The sequence below is a fragment of the Triplophysa dalaica genome, chromosome 23 (assembly GCF_015846415.1).
Source record: "Triplophysa dalaica isolate WHDGS20190420 chromosome 23, ASM1584641v1, whole genome shotgun sequence".
In the NCBI taxonomy this organism is placed as follows: domain Eukaryota; kingdom Metazoa; phylum Chordata; class Actinopteri; order Cypriniformes; family Nemacheilidae; genus Triplophysa; species Triplophysa dalaica.
In genome coordinates, this window is record NC_079564.1 from 18,075,681 (window position 1) to 18,096,726 (window position 21,046).

The window sequence follows — 21,046 nt, forward strand, 5'->3', positions numbered from 1 at the left end:
ATCTTTTTGCTGAATTATGAAAGTAATGAAATTTAGCTTTCTGTTTAATGACCATAACAACATTGGTGAATGACTTTTTTCACTTTATTATTGCTGTCTTCTTAAAAGAACTGAAATAATTAACCAACAGTGACTAAACATTAAAGATCATAGTAGATCATTTTCTTTCATCACAAAATGAAGAGAATATTGGGTTGATTTTTAAATAATATTTTTATATTAAATAATGTATGATTTAGCCTATCATTCTGTGTACTGATTTAAAAACATTCAAGTGCAATTTGACCTTAAAATATATTGTTTATCTTAATGTTAATGTTAGATTACATTATTGTATTATTTTATAAGGTATATTGTTGTAATATTTTCTGTAACTTTCTATATTATTCTACACATTTTTATATTATAAATGATTTTATTCTCATTATTATATTTATATTATTTCTTACGATGTATTACGTTTGTTGACCGTTATATTCTACGTCACTCGCAGGGGTCGAATCTCGCCGTGATTTGTCAGCATCCTCCTCTCGCAGCTTCTGCCTGGGCGGGGCTTATTGGTAGAGGTGCGATGTGATTGGCCATCTTCTCCGTTACGTTCCGCCGTTGCTGTGTGGGCAGAGGCTTTAGTTTGACAACACGTTGTGATTGGTCGACGTCGTACCTGGTTACCAGCCGTCACTGAGCGCAACAACACAGAGAGACCGGAGTAAGCAGAAGAGCGATTTGAGCACAGAAATGTCATGGACTGTGAGTCTAAAGCTTTTATTATCCAGCACGTTTATTTGATCTGTTTATAAAGAATACTGATGCGGATAGAGTGATTGTGTGTTAAGAGTTCAGTAGCGGAGCGAGCTAATGTGCTGTTAGCAGAGAGGCTAGTTTCAGCATGTGAACATCTGATTAAATTAATAACGTTACGTCATTCTAATCTAAACTATAACATGTTTGATTGCTTTAGTCACTTGTTTTCAGTTATTGTTTTCTAAGTATGTATAAGTGTAATAAATCTCAGTGTGTAGAATGGAAGTTTTGTTGAATACGATTGTTGCCCTTTTTCCAATAAGCATTGAGTTGAATAGCTAAAGCTGTGAATGTGTTAATATCTGGTTGCCTGTGTTAAATGCAAATTGTTTTTAGGGCATTTTCAAGTTTGGCAAGTTATTTATTAATATTATACGTCAGTTTGTTGCTACGTGTGATAAACTGTCATACTGTTATCACCTGACAGAAACACATGCCATGTGTTTTGAAATGTTGCCCTTTACATCCAGATTTGATCCATAATGAAGTTTGTCGCTTACACACTAGCAATTTCTTTTATTTCTGCTCTTTTTTTCCTTTTCTAATCTCGTCTCTAGTGTCCAGGTGCTGGGATTGAAAAACATCTCAGAATCTGTAAGACTTGACCTGTCTGCTTCATGTCTGTCTGACTCTCTCTCTCTCTCTCTCTCTCTCTCTCTCTCTCTCTCTCTCTCCCTCTCTCTCTCCCTCTCTCTCTGTCTCTGTCTCTCTCTCTCTCTCTCTCTCTCTCTCTCACATAACTGTATATCATCTGTCCCTTTGATATTTAACGTTGTTCTGTCGTCTCACATCTTATCACATCTGTCTCCCTCCTGTAACACTTGTCTATCTGTGCAATTTTGTGTATCATAATCATCCCAGTCATTCTTGTGATATGGAGGTCACTGAGTTTGCGTTCTCTCTGTGGCAGGAGCTCAGGAGGAGCAGGGGGGGGAAATGCTCCTCCACCGAGGAAAAACTGGATGAATATTTAATCAGCCTGCAGCAGAAAAACAGGTTGGATGAGACACCCCGACACAAATGTACAAACACAGGTCAGATAACACAAAAATAGGTTAAGTGTGCCTGAGCTCAGGCTGAATCTCAGGCTACTGTTACAGACGTGTGCAGACGCTCCCCGTCCATGTGACGTTCTGTAATATTGAAGACACTAATGAGATGCTCTGATTGGCTGAAAATACAGTGGAGTGAAATTCTAACGGTGCGCTTTAATTGGACAGAGGAATTGAGTGACATTAAGTGGCGTGTACCCTTTAAACCCAGCGGCTGTTAATGGCTTCATATGAGACAGCGTGTGATCTCTCTAGGGTGTTGGTTACGGTTTTGGAAAGCCGAACTATGCATTGAGGCACATGTAAGGCACAAGATGTTTGTTTGGAGAAAACCGAAGAAATCTGTTCAGTTTTTATGTATGTTCATCTCATGTCAGGGCTCTGAGGCGACTGCAGAAGAAAGACCCCCGGCAGGAGGAGCTGGAGCTCCTGGAGCAGGGCTTTAATCTCTACATCAACGGCGCTCACGTGAGCAGCTCCAGCAGAAGAACTCTTCGGCCCACCGCAGCGCCCCCTCCAAACACACACAGGAGCACACGGACCGCAGGTAAACAGCCGACACATACCCATAAACTGACGGGGACCTGCTGCTAGAGATAAATTCCTTGTGTTCCTCTAGATTCCTCCAGATTGAGCAGAGAGAACTGTGAGTCGGATCCACAGAAACAAAGGAGTCACACAGCACCTGAGAAAACGCACAGACGACAATGGTTGCAGGTACACGCATATCACAATACTCTTGATGGCGTTATAAAATTAAAGACCAGAGCATCATGGATGTGAAGGCAACCTCATGGATCATCCTAGCAACCAGATTCTGGGAGTAATTTGAGTTAATTATAAATCTTGTTTTCTCCTCTTCTGTTTGCGCACACCTGTAGGAATCAATGTACATACGCACTGAGACTGGAAATAAAGTGAAGATTTCACCAGAACACAAATATTCAGATGACTTTGAGCCGTTTGAGAGTGTGGATATGGAGGTGAGCACCTGCACAATTCCAGATGGGCAATTCCATGAAAATGTCAACCTGACCTTGAAAAAAATGTTTTTGCCAGTGGTTTTTACTTTGGTAACAGCAGCGATTTTAACATTTGGTGGTTCAAATACCCATTTGAGGTCTCTCTTCAAATTTCTAAAGCATTATTTTTATTGCATGATTTTTCATAGTCAGGTAAGAGCCATTTTCAGGATTGTCACATCCATAACGCTTCATATTCCTCATAAATGGACACTTGAAAATGAATATAAAGGACTGTTTTATGTTGTATAAAGAGACATCCCTTCTCCATTCATTGAAGTATTATTGCTTCATGATTGTGTATTTTATTTTACAGAAATCCTACAAAGTTTGTTGTCTCCCAAAAAATGAGTCTTTTTTTAAATATATATTTTTTTCTTAGAAGGACATTTTTTGATGTTTAGACTCTTAAAGGGTTCAGTAAATATAAACAGATGGTTGAATATAATCGTAACAAATTCATTCTCTGAACATTTTTATGTCACGTCCATAACGCTGGAATTGCCCAGATGTGTTTTACATGTTTAATGATAATGCTTCCGTGTTTCTCGGTGTCAGTCTCCTCATGAAAGACGCTCGATGGGTCTGAAGTCATACAATGAACCGGAGACTGTCGACAGAGTTCTTCTGAATCCTGACCAGGTCAAAGTAAGTCAGAGATACTGTCACAAAACACAAGCACACACGCTGGGTTAGTTCACCTGGAAGTAAATGATTAAAGCCGTGCGTGTGTGTTAGGCTTTACGGAGAAGCCTGGAGGTGAGTGTCGGCCGAAGCAGCCGAGACTCGGCTGGAGAAGAGTCAGAGGAGGAATGGGTCGAGGAACAGATCGAACGAGAAGAGAGCAGTGACAGCCTCCCTGACATCACACTTCCTGTCCAACCCACAAATCAGCCAATCAACAAACAGCTCAGTCACGGTGACCTCATCATGCTGGAGTTTAGTCGCTCGACTCAAGGTAAGCAAACTCACGGTACCTCGGTACTGCCAGCATCAATCTTGTCATTATTTCGTTCCTTTTCAAACCGTGTTTTGTGTGAATAGGTGAGCGTTCTCTCTCGGCTAAAAGAAAAGAAAACTTTGAGCCGTACATCCCCACCAAAGCCGTCCCTGTGAGGAGACAGACAGAGAGTGCGTCTGAGACTACACACGACACTTCACGTGAGCTTGACACCCACTATAAATGAATACATACCTCCTGACACAACAACGTTCAACAAAGCATTCAAAGTCTGTTGTCACACACACACACACACACACACACATACATTTTAAAAAGCACAAATGATTTATATTCTCTTGTAGGGTCATGGAGTCGTATAGATCGCCCCCTGTCTGCAGCTCGTAAAGTGCAGGAGGAGAGAGATTCAGAAGAGACAGCCTGCGGTGTGTTTCAGGCCCTGCAGAGAGAAAACACACACACGGACGGAAGAGACAGCAGACTACGTCATCACACAACGGTACAGCTTTAATGTATAAATGACATAACAGTAAAGCTAGAATGATTGTGAAGTGGATGATTTATGCTAAAATCTGTTGAATCCGTCCATCTGTTTATGAGGAGCAGGATGAGGACAATGAAGGTCACAATCATGTCATCAGAGCTATGAAGAGAATCGCTCTCATGGAACCCAGGTAACACACACACACATACACACACATACAGAGTGGTTGACATCTGTACATTTTCTCCACCAATAACATTGAACTGTCTCTCTCTCTCTCTCTCTCTCTCTCTCTCTCTCCCCGTCTGTCTTTCTCGCCGTGATGTTTCAGACAGCAGAAGTGTTTGTTAAACGCTCTGGAGAGGATTGATGTTGAGGATCAGTCCGGTCTCACTAGCGCACACACCACTGATGAGAGCTTTACTCTGAGTAACGTGAGGAACACTTTTTGTAATCTTATCTTTCTCAGACTTTTCTTTTTCAGGATGATGTCACAAAGGCACTAAGTTGTGTTGTTCAAAGGGGTTCTATGACTCGGCTAGAACTAATATTATCGTTTGTTTTAGATGTAAGACAAAGTGTATAGACGATTTAAGCTTCAAAAACGCTGTATTTTCCACACACCGTGCATGTTTGTATCTTCTCTTTGCTCCGCCTCTTTGAAACGCACGGATTTTTTACAAAGCTCATGGATCAGAAAAACGAGGTGTGCTATGATTACCATATTAGGAACATCAGGTTCCTCTTCAATTGTACTGACAGGTGCGCCCACCTTACTTGCTAGTCAATTCATACCACCACTGACGTAGATTTGTGGGGGTGTGGTTACACAAGGCTTTTCAGGCAGGTCTGGGCGAGCATTCGCTTTTAGATTGAATGCATCTTTTGTTCCGACACTTTCATTTTTGCAATTTAATGTGTCTAATACATGCAGTGGCAACATATCACAAAGTCACAGAAAAACACATATTCGCGCCATATGACCCCTTTAATGTTATCCAATAGTGATTCCTGGTGTCTTTACAGAGTCATGTGACCTGATGCTCTTTATTGATGAAACATATATTCTCTGTTTTATTGACAGCAGAGAGAAGCACCCATTCCGGTTATGACAACCCTTTACGTTACCATGGAGATCTTGTCAAACTGGGGTCACTCGAGTCAGGTGGGGCTCACCGAAATTCAGTTCTTCTGTCCACAAAATCAAAAACTCTTCGTCTCTCCACACGACCTGGACATCCGAAACACAGACCAGCCTGGAAATCTCGCCGCACTCGTCAATGGAAAAACTAAAGTACGCATTTTGTAAACGTCATTATTCTTAGGAGAAGACGGTAAAGTACACGGTTAGTTCATAATAATCAAGTTTTTTTTGTGTGTTTAGACAACAAAAGAGCGTCACATGTGGACGTGTCCGTTTCACCCGCCCGTCCAGCTGTATTTCATCATCAGGAATGTCGATCGCTCTCCAGATTTCACCATTTCTAGAATAAAAATCTGGAATTATAACCGAAGTCTCAGTGTGAGTACATCAGGGCCAGATTCAGCTCAAAACAATTAAATCATTCAGACAAATGTAACTATAGTCTGGTTTGTCCTCAGTTAAATACCTACATAAATGTACGCATATGCGTGTGTGTGCATGTTTGCGTGTACTTTTGTTTGTGTGTGCCTTTGTGTATGTACAGTATGCGTGTGTACAGTATGTCTGTATGTGTGTGCTTGAGTATGCATCTTTGCACGTATGCATATGTGTGTGTAAACACGCATGTGTTTATGAGTGCGTGTGTGTGTGTGTGTGTAGAACAGTTGGAGATTAGCGTTAGGGATTAGTTGAGTTTATCTGCGGTCTCCGGCACACACAGTCTGTTCACAGCACACTGTCTACAGAACTACAGCAGTAAGCCTGAATGATCACGTCTCTACTTCTCTTTACACAAAATTCACTGATGTACAGATGTAACGGTAGGGTGTGACTCGTACAGTGTGTTTGTGTGTGTCGTTGATGTCAAAAGAACAGTCAGATAATGCTGATATAACACCACCTCTCATGTTCTCACAGTCTGTGTTGTTGGCTGTGTTGCTAATGCCAGGATCGCTGTACCGTTCAGATATAAATCACATGTAACTCAAAAAGCAGAGGTGTTTTATTATATGTGACCAATCTTACAGTTGTATCAGACAATAATATTTGTACATTTTTGCAGACACAAAATATATCCAAAAATTTATTAGTATGCTTTTATCTGTTATTGTATCTGTTTAGCAACTTGCAGTGCATTCAGGATAAAGATTTGTTTCTGTATGTTTGCGATTTGGGAATCAACCCCAGGACCAATGTAGTGCTCTACAAGAAGACTATAAAATGATGAAAACATGTTACTTTTCTTCAGAACAAAACAATCTAGTTTACACATTGGAACAACAATTGTGTCAGCACGATTGTTTCTTCTTGAACTGTTTGTGGATGTTTTTTGAAACAATCTCTGACTAGGCTTACAGAAGTAACCAGATGGTTTTGTACTTCTCTATCACATATCTGTGTTATTTGTGAATGTCTTTGTGTTTGTCGTCCGGCAGGATCTGGACGTGGGGGCTCGTGATGTGCGTGTCTATGTAAACAGCACTCTTGTGTTTGAGGGGGAGCTGGAGAAGGGTTGTGGGAATCAGGTCTTTGACTACAGCAACTGCGTCGAACTCCAGGAATCACATCCCCCAGAGTGCACCTCTCCAAGCCCTGTGTCGTCAAGACACACCCTGCAAGACCCCCATAACTATGACGACATATCTCAAGAGTCCATTGCTGGCCAATCACTTTCCCCTACAGTAGAAACAAGTCCGAATCAAGACAACCAATCAGAAAGAAGTGCCGCTCGACCGGTTAACCCTCCGACCAACATGCAGAGAGACTCATTGGATAGAGACTCGCCCCCTTTGGACCTCACTTTGTCGTCGCAGCGGACAGCAGAGGAGTTTCCAGGACGACAGCTGAAGACCGTTACTACGCAGCCGTCCTCCAGTCAGATTCCACATTGGCTTCAGCCGATGAATCGGAGCGTGCCGGACGGAGCTGACGGGGGTCAGGAGCGGGAGCTTCCACCCTGGCTCCAACCTCAGAATACAGAACCCAAACATTCAGTGCTACCCGATATATCCTGTAACCCTGTGCGTGTCTGCAAACAGGCGTCAGGTCACAGGGCAGTCGCGCCCATCGATAGGACGAAATCCGGTGAATTCAGCTCAGACTCATTGGATTTAGACCCCGATTTGGGGTTGAACTTAGCGGCCAAACATGAAACACAGTTGGAACAAGACTTCAGAGAGAGGCATCGAGATTTAGATCTGTGGGATGAGCAGGTCACGAGGGCGGAGCGACCCGTCAGTGGCAGAAGAAGTTCTGCAAACAAAAGACAAGTAAACTACAGCGGTGACCTCAGCAGTGACATCACGACAACAGGTGCACAAACATCCCCAATCCTCATACTGTCCAAGTAGTAACCCTTGCGTAAATGTAGAAGTACGAAAGTATATTCAAATATTGTGTTGTTCTCTTTCTGTTTGTCACTGTAGAGAAAAGTGTTCCAGCGTCCGGCCGTAACAGAAGACTGAACCCTCACTGGTGTGAACCGGACGATCCCTTAATGGAATCTTGGGACTCACTAACCAAATTTAACCAGTGTCAGCGAGGCCGAATCTCAAACTTGGCTCTGGAGGGAGATATTCTCGATGAGTTCGTCCAGCGGCAGTCCCGCCTGACACCCGTCGCCACCCGTCGGCTCTCTGCACCTGTTCTGGATTCTGACCCTGAAGATGACCCCCGTGATCCTGACGAAGACTTTGAAATCCCGGTTCTACCTCAAGGACGTCATCTCGTTATCAACATCACATCTACGTGGGGCGACCGACACTACGTCGGGCTCAACGGTATAGAGATTTTCTCCTCCAGCGGCGAGCCGGTCGCGCCCGTCCACATCACGGCCGACCCGCCGGATATTAACATTCTCCCGGCCTACGGGAAAGACCCGCGCGTCATTACCAACCTGATAGACGGCGTTCATCGGACGCAAGACGACATGCACCTCTGGCTAGCTCCGTTCACCCCAGGACGCAAACACGTCATCTCAATGGATCTGGGTGTTAAGTGTAACCTAGCGATGATCCGTGTTTGGAATTACAACAAGTCCAGGATTCACTCATTCAGAGGAGCACGAGAGATGGAGATTCTTCTGGACGGAAGCTTTATCTTCAAAGGAGAGATTGCCAAAGCTTCTGGAACTCTCTCAGGAGGTAGGACCACGGGATGATCGAGCTCCAGATGTTTGCCTACATGAATGTTGATTTCAGTAACATCCTGTTTTTTGCAGCGTTGGATCAATTCGGCGACACTATTCTCTTCACGACTGACGATCAAATCCTGGAGGCAATGGCTCAGTTTGACGACACGTTTGGGGGTGACATGGACGTGGGCGGTCCGGGTATGGATGAAGAAGAACTACAGCGCCCACAGACAGCTGATGGTGAAGGAGAAGAGAGACCCTTCACACGGGCAGGATTCAGACAGAACAGTCCTCTGGTGTGTGTGTGTGTGTGTGTGTGTGTGTGTTAAAAAGGCAATGAAAAAAAAACTCATGAAAGGTTTGATTTTGTGGGATGTGTTTTGTGTCAGATGAGAGCGGATCAGAATCCTGCAGAAGAATCGTGTGCTGATACTACAGAGGAGATATCTGGAGTTCATACAGGCAGCAGTAAGTACCAATAAACCACAAACCCAAAAATCATAATAACTTCATTAATACATCACACAAACTTAATTCTGATATGTGTGTGTGTGTGTGTGTGTGTAGACCTGCAGCTGAATCTGGTGATGTCATGGGGTGACACTCACTATATAGGTTTGACAGGGTTGGAGGTTGTTGATAAAGGGGGTGAGTGTATTCCTGTTGATGTCTCCATGGTAACAGCATCACCCCGTGACCTTAACGAACTCCCTGAATATAGCAATGACCTTCGAACTCTGGACAAGTCAGTAACCCCAGTCTCTCTCTGTCTCTCATATACAAACTATATATAAGATTAAAACAGGTTTGGGGGTGTTTATGAAGCATCTCTCTCTCTCTGTCTCAGGCTGTTTGATGGGGTGAATATCACAGCGGATGATAAGCACATGTGGATGATACCGTACACATCTGGTTATGATCACACACTCACGGTGCGGTTCCATCAGCCTCACACGATCGCTGGACTCCGAATATGGAACTACAATAAATCTCCTGAAGACTCTTACAGGGGCGTGAGTATTAAATCTCGTCTCCATGTGTAGATGTGATATCGTTGCTGTCCTTCCGAGACCCCAAATTCACAGTTTTTCAGGAAATGGAAAAAAGATCCTTTGTTTGATATTGCTTGTTTGAAAACGCAGTGACACGCAGAAAGGGTGACTAATAATAATGATTTATTGCAAAAACATGAAAATCACGAAATAAGGAGATAGGAGATTCAGAAGGACAGCAGAATGAGGTGTTGCGTGTTGGTCACCAAATAACGCAAAGTGTGGACAACTTTTTTTAGAGCTGGAACCTCCACTGTGAGTGGACATACAAACTGGCTAGTTTTTGTTATTATATGTATTTATATTGGCTTTAAAAAATAAATATGATTTATGCACAATACATCATATTGATTTTAGCGACTTTATAACCCCCTCGTGTGTTCTCGCAGGTGAAGGTTCTTCAGGTGTTTCTAGATGGGGTGTGTGTTTCTCCTGTCGAGGGATTTCTCATTCGGAAGGGTCCCGGGAACTGTCACTTTGATTTCGCACAGGAGATTCTGTTCATAGATTATCTGAAGTCTGACAGTCATAACAGAACATTAATCGAGACCGACACACACACTCACCGGTACACAATCATTCTGGACTGTATTTCCATTCAGAACGTGCCTGTGAAAACACTGAATAAAATATTAAATACACAACTTCTACAGAGATTTTATAGTGAGACGTGTGTGTGTTTTCAGGGCTGGTGTCAGGAGAGATGAATTGGCCAGTATGGATTATGAAGCTCCATTAATGCCCTGTGGATGTATCCTCACTGACATCTGACGACACATGTTTGGTGCGATTATTAGCATGAGGTTCAGTTCAGTTGATCCCCTGAGGTTGAGACTTACAAATGTATTACTCAATTATAAATACACTGCAGTAGAGATACACCTGTATGTGTTGTTTTCTTTAACTGAAAGTGCGTTAGTCATATTTCAGCTGCAGTTGTTGACCACGTGGGGTGACCCGTACTACATCGGTCTCAATGGCCTGGAATTCTACGACCAGAATGACCAGAAGATTGTACTGAGTGACAACAGTATCCTTCTAAAAAACACGCATGGAATAGTGCTTACTGGACTAGTTCACCTTACCCTCAATTCACTCCAAACCCAAACGGCATATATCAAAATTTTGATTTTTTTAAGGCCGACCTACTCATTCATTCAACTTTACAGTTAGTTTGTATGACCAGTATAAATTAGCTTTTATAAATTCTTTTTAGCATTTCTGCTGTACGCTTGTCTGTGTTATGTTCTTTGATGGTTTGTCTCTCAGACATCGCCGCGTTCCCAGACAGTGTGAATGTTTTAGATAATGTGTGTGGTGACGTGCGCACACCTGACAAACTGATCAGTAACGCACATGATGGACGACACATGTGGCTCGCTCCTGTGCTGCCCGGACTGGTGAGGACAAACCGTTTTGTCATGTCATGTCTTATCATTTCTTTCCAAAACGCTCTATTTCTTTGTTTTTCAATTTAAAAGAATCTCTTCATTGTCATTTTGCATAAAAGCCTGTGTTCTCTCATACTGTCTGTCCTTTCAGGTGAACTGTGTCTATGTCATCTTTGACAAGCCTATGACTGTTTCCATGATTAAATTGTGGAACTACTCCAAAACACCACAGCGAGGAGTCAAAGAATTTGGGGTAAAATATCTTCATTCACGTGTCCATCCATCCATTTTCTACCGCTTATCCGAACTACCTCGGGTCACGGGGAGCCTGCGCCTATCTCAGGAGTCTTTGGGCATCAAGGCAGGATACACCCTGGATGGAGTTCATTCACGTGTCAATTAATTAAATTAAATGGTTTGACGCAGTGGAAGTAAAGCGTTCTGAACGGAAGGAATGCGTTGTGTTACAACTCTCCGTGTGGGCATGTGGACTCATGGGAACGTTGGCTCTCTCTCACTGACTTTCTTCTCATGAAATACATCAGACCTTTTGACCTGAATGTGCATTGCTATGTTATTTTTGTGCGTGTGTGTTTTTAGCTTCTCGTTGACGATCTGTTGGTGTATAATGGGATTTTGGAGTGCGTGAAGCACGTTTCACAAGGGATTCTGCCAACGCTGGATCCTGTTGTGCCGTATCACACCATATTGTTCACAGACAACATGAACGTCACACACAGGGAGAAGAGCAGAATTATCAGGTACATGCAAACCAGACGACTGTAACGCACATTCAGTTCATGCTGTCAGAAACACACACATATCTGAAGATCTCTCAATACACAAACACAACACAAACAGCTGGTGTTGACAGACCCATGGAAAGATAATTCCATTCTCAAAAAATGAAATAAATCCCAATACAAACAGAATCGAGCAGTCTGGTAACCTGCAAAGTTAAAATCCTTGTTTAAGTGAAGCGATTGATTGACAGATCCTTAGTTGTTGTCCTCATCAGGACCATCATCCATATGGACCTTCCAGGTTTACTTTGGTATTCATGTACACAGACATGTCTGTGTCTCTTTAGTAAAACTCACCTTTTTTCTGTTGCTATAGCAAGCATGTCGAGGACCAGGATGTGAAATTGACCAATGAAAATCAAATCATTCACCAGCACAAGAAGAAACAAACAGCTGACCCAGGTGCACAACAAACTCCACACGTTTACATGGAAAAATATTTTAAGAAGTAATTGTTATAAATATAATTTTGTCTCCAAATAAATGTGTAAATTCTTGTATTTCAGCTCTGCGGCCCAAAACCTGCATGACCGACGCACGAAAACATGGAAAGCGGCGATACTGAAAGAACCCGGCAGACGGACGCTGCACAGATCGCAAAAGATTTTAAATATTTTTCATTTCTCCCTTTTGAGAATTATTAAGGAGATTGAGTGACCTCAACACACTCCAGTTCGTATGTAAGTTTTGTATGATATTTCTGTATATATGCTGATGATTTTTTTATGTTTTCGAGTCACTGTACAATACTGGACTACTTTAGAGTGTCTTTTTACTCGCATTATTTCAGTATAAAGGGAGAAAATACCATGCATAGTAATAATCTTCTTTCAATAATACTATTTCAGGACACATTTTACTGGTTATAATGGTTTACATTTGTCATTTGTGTTTTGTACAGCCACTTCTGAATATTTTAAATAGACATCATCATAACCATCGTTATAACATATTAACAATATTTCAACAGTTATGTTTCCTTTGCCAGTTTAATTCAAGACACTGCATATTCCAAATATTATGCAACTACTGCCAATTTACCTCATATTAAAACAACTGATATTATTCTTCAATAAATATCAAAGATCCTTTTAAAAATGGTCACTGTTTTGTTATACAATAATGACATTTTTTATTCTGTTTGGACAAATCTTTCCTTTTATTAAAAAACCTCATCAGGACTAAAGCATAAATTATGACTGGAGAATTAATGCCAGAGCCGGACAGTAAAGGAGTAAATTTACTTGAGTACAGTACTTAAGTACAATTTTGAGGGATCTGTACTTTACTCGAGTATCATTTTTGGGGAATACTCATGACTTTACTCAAGTACATTTGAGAGGTATATATTGTACTCTTTACTCCGCTACATTTCTATCCATAACAGTAAGTACCCTTTACTTCTTTAAAAAAAAAAAAAGGAAACATTTTTTTTTTCAAATTGTTGTTTCCGTCTCAAACGTAATTGGATTGTGCAGGCACCACTGATTGGGACAGCCTATCAGCAATCACCTACAGCTTTCCGCCAAAGTCAACTCCATGGTCAGATTTAGATAAGAGACGATGGATTAAGAAGACGCAGCAGGTCCATCCCGGTAATGTGCCAACCGGTAAGGTGGCCCCACCTCGACAGACTATTGAATTTTTCTGAACAAGTTAATGATAGTTTTCGTTTTAAGTGTTTGCTCTATTTACCAAAACATAACTTCATCACCGCCTACAAAAATTCATCCTCCAACTTGTGGAAGCATATCAAGGTACGTACATTGAAATAAGTCAAGAATGTCGTTTTTTAAAGCTCAAATCTGTGGTTTATTTATAAAGATAGCACCTATTTTATATTTTGATCTGACGTTTTTGGTTTGTGAGATCTATACATTGAGATCCAACGATCACCGGGCGCTCAGCGCTCATGTCACCCGCCTGGAACAGCCTTACCTCGGCTAGTCCTCATGACGTTTGCCGCTGGTAAACGAGAAATGTTTAAATTCACAATCTATAGCTTCGGTTCTATTATATGAAACATATAAATTAAAAGACATTAATGACTCGTTATAATGTAGGTCAAACGACTTCATCCAACAATGATTCTATGCAGTTGTTTACTTACAGAGTAATAATAACAACAATATGTGTTTGTTTGTGTGATTCTGTGTTTCTAATCAAGGCCTTAGTTAAAAAAAGGAACATCTGCCAGAACACGATGAAGGTCTTTGGTCTCCTGATACCACATCAACCTCTTCTGATGAAGATGACTTCTTCTCCAATGTAAAGCAGACGCATTCCCATGAGATAAGTAAGCAACTTGATGGATACCTAGTCTCGACAGCTGAAGGAGTGAATACACTGGCCCCCTATCCAGCTGTGCATAACCTCTCACTAAAGCTCAACACAGCCCTGCCAGCTTCAGCAGCGTGTGAAAGGCTTTTTAGCATAGCAGGTTTGCTTTTCACCCCAAGGAGGGGATCAATTCATTCACAGAATTTTGAGAACCAACTTCACCTCAAGTTGAACAAGGACTTCATGACATTTGATTGAATTGAAGTACAGTACGCACACACACACACACACACACACACAGAGTTGTCACACATGTTTTATAAATGTTAAATAAAGCAACATGGTAAAAGATGAAAATGACTTGATTTTACTTTCAATTCCTTTTACATTCTCCAAGGTATTAACATTAAAAAAATGTATAACTCCATGTAGGATGTTTCTGTACATAAATGTAAGCAGTGTGGCAGTAGTAATGCAATATTTAGAAAATGTACTCTTGTACTCTTGATACTCAATTACTTTTAAAAACAAGTACTTCAGTACTTTTACTTAAGTAGACATCTGACTGTAGTACTTTTACTTGTTCTTGAGTAAAATTTAGCAAGGGGTATCTGTACTTTTACTCAAGTAATGAAGCTGTGTACTCTGTCCGCCTCTGATTAATGCTGAATTGCAGCGCACTAACAGTCATTTTTTTTATTATTATTATCTAGTTTTTGTTGCATCACTGCAAACTCATAAACACACACTTGAACTTCTAAAATTCTTCAATTTATGTGTTCAGATATTAGGTATATATATATATAGGTATTTCAGGTATTTATTGAACTTTGGTTACCCTGTGAATGTGATTTGTGTTAGTCAAACTGGAAGTGCTGGTTTGAGACGATAAATGAAGAACCTGCGACACGTAATTACTGTTGACAATGAAAGACAACACATCTGAATCACATTACCATGCCTGAGTTTAATGCAGACTCTGCAACACTTTTTTATAAGGAATGACAGTAATCATGTCTCTCTTCCTCCAGCTGGATAGGTGCGTTTTTAAACAGACATTGGTCAGGCCCTGCTCAGCTGGAGATCACAGACACACGCGTTCCGGTCCCTCTGATGCAGGGGTTTTGGAGACGAGGATGTTCAGATCTTGCCGGGGAACGTTCCCTCATCCATCTGCGTGTCCCACTTCTCAATCTGAGCATCACAAAAAAATATTTTGTGTAATGACCATTTTCAAATTTCTGCTGCTTGGAAAGTAAATAGGAAAGAAGGAAATATTTACCCAGGAAATAGGGCAGAGAGACTTGTAGACTCGTCTGTACCATTCACAGGGGGCTGTGTCAACACCTTTGGCATCCAGAGCTTTTTGGCATCGATGAAGATCTGCAAAAGAATATTTTTCAAAAATGAAATATGGGTGCATGTGGAGCTGATGGCACACAAAGTATTATTTACTCTCTCTTATTTTATTTCTTTCTTCTGCAAAACACATTTTGAAGAATGTTGATAACCGAACAACACGGAACCCCATTGACTTCGATTGTATGAACAAGAAACCACAGAGACATTTTTCAAAATATATTCTTTTGTGTTGAAGAAAGAGTGACTGAAGAAAGAGTTGCATACAGGTTTTAAACCATATGAGGTGAAATAAACGATGACAGGATTTTGATTTTTGAATGAACTGGCCCATTAAGTGAGTCAGATTCTCAGATACATCAACAGATAGATCGGTCATCCTCAATTGGCGAACATTTGCTTCGTTTCATCAGAACCGCCAGACATAGCCTAAACCATTTAAAACTAGGGCTGTCAAAAGATTGTTTTCCTAATATTGTATTCTGTATTCTGTATTTATTCACCCTGTATATCCTGCACTTGCTAATTGCACTTCTGGTTAGACCTAAACTACATTTCGTTACACTGTACTTGTATATGTGTAATGACAATAAAGTTGAATCTAATCTAATCTAAAAAGATTAATCACGATTAATCGAATCCAGTATAAAATTTTGTGTTTACATAATAGGCCTTTATGTCTAGTACTCTGCATATTAATTATAATTTTATAAATACAAACACATACACATGTATACATATTTTGGAAATATTTACATGTATTTATTTATATTTACCAAAAATTTAAATTATATATAAATGTTTCATAGTTTTTGACTTTTCCTAAATATATGCATGGATGTGTATGTGTTAATAAATACAAAATAATAATGCATAGCACACCGATGTATATTATGGTAACACAAACTTTTATTCTGAATGCGATTAATCGCGATTAATCTTTTGACAGCCCTATTAAAAACATTTGACTATTTCGGTTGTTTAAATTGAGCCGCGCGTCTGCACAACGGAGAATCACATCACACGCGCTGTCAGGAACATTTATGTAATTGGTCTTTTGCCGCTATATACTCTAATATCTTTATCTAGAGCCAATCGCGCTTCATTTGAACCCTTTTCGCTCCGCGCGCGCTGCTTCTCTCTAGGCCGCATGAAGAGCAGCAGATCGTTTAACAGCGGTAGACCAGACACGCAGAGCAGGCACACACAACACACAACGGACACACAACAATAAAGAAAATGCCACTATTTTAAAGTTATTGTATCAGTCAGTCTGTTTACTGTTTGCTGTATGTCTCCAACCTATCGACCAGATTTGTGATATTTGTAATAACCATAACGTTTAGCATTAGCATTATTGATCAGTAAACATGTGTGACCCTGTATAATTTAGTAAGTAATTCGTTTTCTGTTTATAATGAGAGCATTTAAATTGTTATATTCCATTTGTTGTCTGTATGTTTTTTCTTTTTTCCAAAATATGAATTATCAGACTTCTATTAAGAGGGCATTTCCCTATAGCCCAGTGGTTCTCAAACCTTTTTTGCTTAAGTACCCCTTTTATGATTTTTTCAAGCCAAGTATCCCTTGACCAGACCGCAACATTTTGCATTAAAATACATTGAAATGAGAGTCAGACAGTTATTATATCTGATGCCCCCAAGCAGGTTTATTGCTGATAAACATTTCTGTATGTAGCTTTACGCAACTATGTAAATCTCTTAAGCATTATGCATAACAGTTAAAGGTTAATCAGTGTTTTTCAGTTCAGGAAAATCAACATTTCTTCAACATTTAACCGCAACCTCTCCTAACTTGCATTATTTCGCAACCAGACACTGCTCCTGATTCCGGGTCTGGGTCCCAAAAAATAACTCTTAAAAATTGAAATGCGTTTTAAATGTATGAATTAATTTTTTATGAATATTTGTGTAGTCCTCATTTCATATAACAATACTATTATCATAATTTATTGACTTATTGATTTTCATTATTTATTCCTAAATTTCATTTTCTTTAACGTACCCCTGCAGTACCCCCATTTGGGAACCACTGCCCTCTGGCCACAGACCCAACAATACATATAGGCCTACTGTGGATAATTTAAAATAGATGGCCTGATAAAATATGACCACATCATATATATATATATATATATATATATATATATATATATATATATATATATATATATATATATATATGTTTTATAAGAAAATATAAAGACCGGACCTCTTGGAGCTGTATTTGAATATCCCTGAGACAGACCAGATAAGGAAAGAGTTGACTCACTACACATTATTTTATATAACCCAATAGATCCACATGAATACTTGCTGAATTAATGATGTTTTTAAAGAATGCATATGGGACTGACCCAGGTAATTCTGCCAGCAGTTTCTGGTCTGGTTCTGGTTGGGGAAGCGCGCGTCAAACGGCGCTGTGCGGTACTTCTCCAGTTTCTGCTGGATGTCTTCGGCCATTGTTTCCTTTAATATACATCCACATACCCATGAAAACTTTTGTATACATTTAACACATAAACAACGCTCATATAGACACCAAACGATATGAAATAAATGCACCCTGAACTAAAACACTAGGCCTACAGGTGAATGATTTACACCTTATTAGGATATAGCATATACATTCTAAAAATCTACTCTAACATGTACATAATATTGTTCATTTTAGCACAAATTCATCTATTTATATTTGTAGAATATATCTATCTGAAGGATACGGAAGCTATGACAAATAAAGCGTTACACGTAGGCTATGTATTACAAAAATATTATTTTTTATAGATGCAACGAAAAACGTTTGTAATATTGTGTATAATACTGAAACATTGTATATGATGAGGTATATCCTCCTGTCGTTTTTCTAATTGATATCCGAAGTAACAATAATTGTATTAAACATTTCAATAAAGCCCTTTTACAATCGCGTGCATTCAAATAAATGCACTATAATGTGTGTTTTACCTCTCTGGGGTGACTGTCGGTTGAAAGTGACTTTGTTCAGTATCAGACCATCCACATCCACTTGGTCTGTGCTGAGGGCTGGCGTGCAGTTCTTTACGTACGGTATGGCGGACGCAGATCACATTGAAACGACCGAGATGCGATAAGATAGGGATGCGCCCATGTGCATATATGAATGTGTACACAAAGAATAAAATAATGGAGAAAATTATTAAATCTATAAAATCTGTTCAATGTGTTTTGTGCGTAAATGTAATGAATAAAACAGTGCAAATGATCATATCCGGAAAATCTAGGTGTGTTTTACAACAGCAGGTTAATATTTACCTATAGCAGATTGAAAAACAACTGGGAAAATGTTCTTTTAAAATTCAACATATCCTCCTCACAGACATTTTATTTCGGCATCTTATACTTTGAACGTAGGCATATATGGGATATGAAGTATGTTATATGAAGTATATGTAAACATGCATTTGTTTACATTTTTATTAATTCTAACATGATTTACGTGCCTTGATCTGTCTCAGCAGGTCCAGTGTACATTTTTCAAACAGACTGCGCAAAGTCGACATGGTCAAAAGAACATTCAGAGAATGCGCTCATTGTTTTTTTTTAGATGTGCATGCAAGTAAAGGAAAGTTTTGAAATGGAAAGTGACTGACATCTGCTCTTTACGGGGGAGGGGCTGGTGTCACATATTATTAATAAAATGTTACTAGTTATTTTAGCTTCATTGCCCTATACTATTATTGGCACCCTTGCTAAATATGTGCAAAGAAGGCTTTAAGAAAGAATTCTGCATTGTTCTGATCTTTTATTAAAAAAAATCAAACATTTCATTGAAGGAAAACAATTTGATGGTATATCTTGATCAGATGTCCAGAACCTCTGGTATAAAAGTAAGTTGTCCACAACAATGAAGATCTGGACATGGGGCACTTTTGTATCCCTGTCTGGAGCAAATCTTGTGTTATTGCTACCAAAAAACGTTTTCATTTCATATGGCCATGTAGACCCCAGTGCTATTTGAAGTTTCAGTATGGCAGATTAATATGGTGGAGCTTATTTTTGCATGAGAGCAGAAGATTTGTTTCTTGACAAGTGTCCCAAACAACTTGTGGTGATGGAGTGTTAGTTTTTTTGACACTACACTTCAACAAATTTCTGCAATTCTTCATCTGTGATAATTGAAAATTCTTTGGTCACTCAAAATATTATTACAATATAGACCATATGTGACCCTGGACAACAAAACCAGTTTTATGGGTCAATTTTTCGAAAGCAATGTATAAATAATCTGAAAGCTGAATAAATAAGCTTTCTATTGATGTAAGAGTTGTTAGAATATGACAATATCTGGTTGAGATACAACCGTTTAAAACTCAGGAATATTGAGAAAATTGCCTATGAAATTGTTCACTACTGGCACTGTGGGAGGCCATCCATTTACAAAAATCAAGTTTTTATATATTTAAGGTATAGGAAATGTACAAAATATATTCATGGAACATGATCTTTATATTCTGATGATTTTTGCCATAAAAGAAAAATCAATATATTTGACCCATACAATGTATTTTTGTCTTTTTCTAAAAATGTTTCTGTGCTACCTAAGACTGGTTTTGTGATCCAGGGTCACATATAGACACACATTGTCTTTCAGGCAGATTTGCAACATCTCCAGACCATTAAGACTTCTTAATTGTTGCCCTGTTGGAAATTGACATTTTTATTATTTCAACCATTTCCAAATGCAATTTCTAATTTATGTAACTCAACAATATTTTTCTGCAAATCAGAACTATAGTCGTTAGTTTTACCCATTGTGATGAATTATTAAGCGGGTTTGGGCTTTTTGTTACTTAATATTATTCTCCTGTGAAACAAGATGTCATAACTGACGATATTTTACTAGGTGCAAATAATAGAATCATAGAATTTCCCGGGTGCAAATAATTGTGGCAGGGTGTATTCGAGAAAAAAAAATCTATTTACCAAGGGTGCCAATAATAGTGCAGTGCTCTGTAAATAAATAAAAAGTAAAAGCTAAACAATTAAGCTTTGCAAGTGGGAAATTTGAAAATAATTACAACAGGACAGGGTTTTCATTGCTGAAACATTTGTAGAATCATGAGTTTTTCTATTGATTAAATTCAATGAGAAAAACCTCAAAGTTTGGTTTACAACTGGAGAATTTACATTTGGGTACATTCAATTTTACCAAAATAATTAAAAGGTTAATCATGTAAAACTGTCTATTTACCTTTTTTTATCCATGCAAACGAAGCCAAATAAGCAATTTTTCCAAAGTAAAGAAAATTGAGAGTAGCTGCTTGCTGGATTGAATCTGTGGAGAAGCTTTAAGGACACGTCTCTGACTTTATTCCCACCACATATTTATAAGGCCATAGCCAGATGTTCTTCCAATCTACATTAGTTGCTCCAGTAAGAAAACTTGGAAGGTGTCGAAATGATATCTTTCTGAAACAAGGCACGAATCTGTTTGCCAAAATAGTTATAGTTCATGTCAAGTGTGTTTTAGTTTAGTCCTGTTAGTTTATCGTATCCTGG

General features: G+C 39.4%; 2 protein-coding genes across 9 annotated transcripts; one reads left to right on the forward strand and one right to left on the reverse strand.

The window, feature by feature from the left end:
• The first annotated feature begins 650 nt into the window (after nucleotides 1-650).
• On the forward strand, nucleotides 651-15,289 carry LOC130413034 (katanin-interacting protein). 8 transcript variants are annotated; one of them, XR_008905440.1, is made up of 28 exons: nucleotides 651-750; nucleotides 1,715-1,800; nucleotides 2,234-2,403; nucleotides 2,476-2,573; nucleotides 2,738-2,839; nucleotides 3,437-3,526; nucleotides 3,617-3,836; nucleotides 3,923-4,039; nucleotides 4,184-4,338; nucleotides 4,440-4,513; nucleotides 4,655-4,757; nucleotides 5,408-5,617; nucleotides 5,708-5,845; nucleotides 6,904-7,780; nucleotides 7,894-8,610; nucleotides 8,688-8,896; nucleotides 8,990-9,068; nucleotides 9,168-9,345; nucleotides 9,448-9,613; nucleotides 10,042-10,220; nucleotides 10,339-10,403; nucleotides 10,572-10,682; nucleotides 10,922-11,052; nucleotides 11,195-11,296; nucleotides 11,644-11,804; nucleotides 12,163-12,248; nucleotides 12,353-14,142; nucleotides 15,158-15,289. XR_008905440.1 is itself a non-coding variant. In XM_056737936.1 (28 exons), the coding sequence occupies exons 3-28, from the start codon at nucleotides 1,825-1,827 to the stop codon at nucleotides 12,409-12,411; spliced, it is 4,611 nt and encodes a 1,536-aa protein (XP_056593914.1). In that variant the 5' UTR covers nucleotides 677-750; nucleotides 1,362-1,398; nucleotides 1,715-1,824; the 3' UTR covers nucleotides 12,412-14,428. The 8 variants fall into 8 exon arrangements, 5 of the variants coding, with proteins under 5 accessions (XP_056593910.1, XP_056593911.1, XP_056593912.1 ...); XR_008905441.1 differs by having other exon boundaries at nucleotides 12,353-12,526; nucleotides 15,158-15,219; XM_056737936.1 differs by lacking the exon at nucleotides 15,158-15,289 and adding an exon at nucleotides 1,362-1,398 and having other exon boundaries at nucleotides 677-750; nucleotides 1,715-1,838; nucleotides 12,353-14,428.
• LOC130413067 (cytochrome c oxidase subunit 6B1) lies at nucleotides 15,074-18,746 on the reverse strand. The gene is made up of 4 exons (XM_056737999.1): nucleotides 18,473-18,746; nucleotides 17,863-17,974; nucleotides 15,409-15,509; nucleotides 15,074-15,320 (listed from the first exon to the last, which is right to left on the reverse strand). Exons 2-4 carry the CDS (start codon nucleotides 17,966-17,968, stop codon nucleotides 15,267-15,269), a joined length of 261 nt encoding a protein of 86 aa, XP_056593977.1. The 5' UTR covers nucleotides 17,969-17,974; nucleotides 18,473-18,746; the 3' UTR covers nucleotides 15,074-15,266.
• Between the last annotated feature and the right edge of the window lie 2,300 nt (nucleotides 18,747-21,046).

Excerpts from the sequence above, each read along its gene's own strand:
- LOC130413034 (XM_056737932.1), top strand. Across the intron at positions 2,404-2,475 it reads CAGGAGCACACGGACCGCAG|ATTCCTCCAGATTGAGCAGA; the intron begins GTAAACAGCCGA and ends GTGTTCCTCTAG. Across the intron at positions 8,897-8,989 it reads TCAGACAGAACAGTCCTCTG|ATGAGAGCGGATCAGAATCC; the intron begins GTGTGTGTGTGT and ends GTTTTGTGTCAG.
- LOC130413067 (XM_056737999.1), bottom strand. The coding sequence starts at position 17,968 with ATGGCCGAAGACATCCAGCAGAAACTGGAGAAGTACCGCACAGCGCCG. Across the intron at positions 15,510-17,862 it reads CTGCTGGCAGAATTACCTGG|ATCTTCATCGATGCCAAAAA; the intron begins GTCAGTCCCATA and ends ATTCTTTTGCAG. Across the intron at positions 15,321-15,408 it reads CTCTCTGCCCTATTTCCTGG|ATTGAGAAGTGGGACACGCA; the intron begins GTAAATATTTCC and ends TGTGATGCTCAG.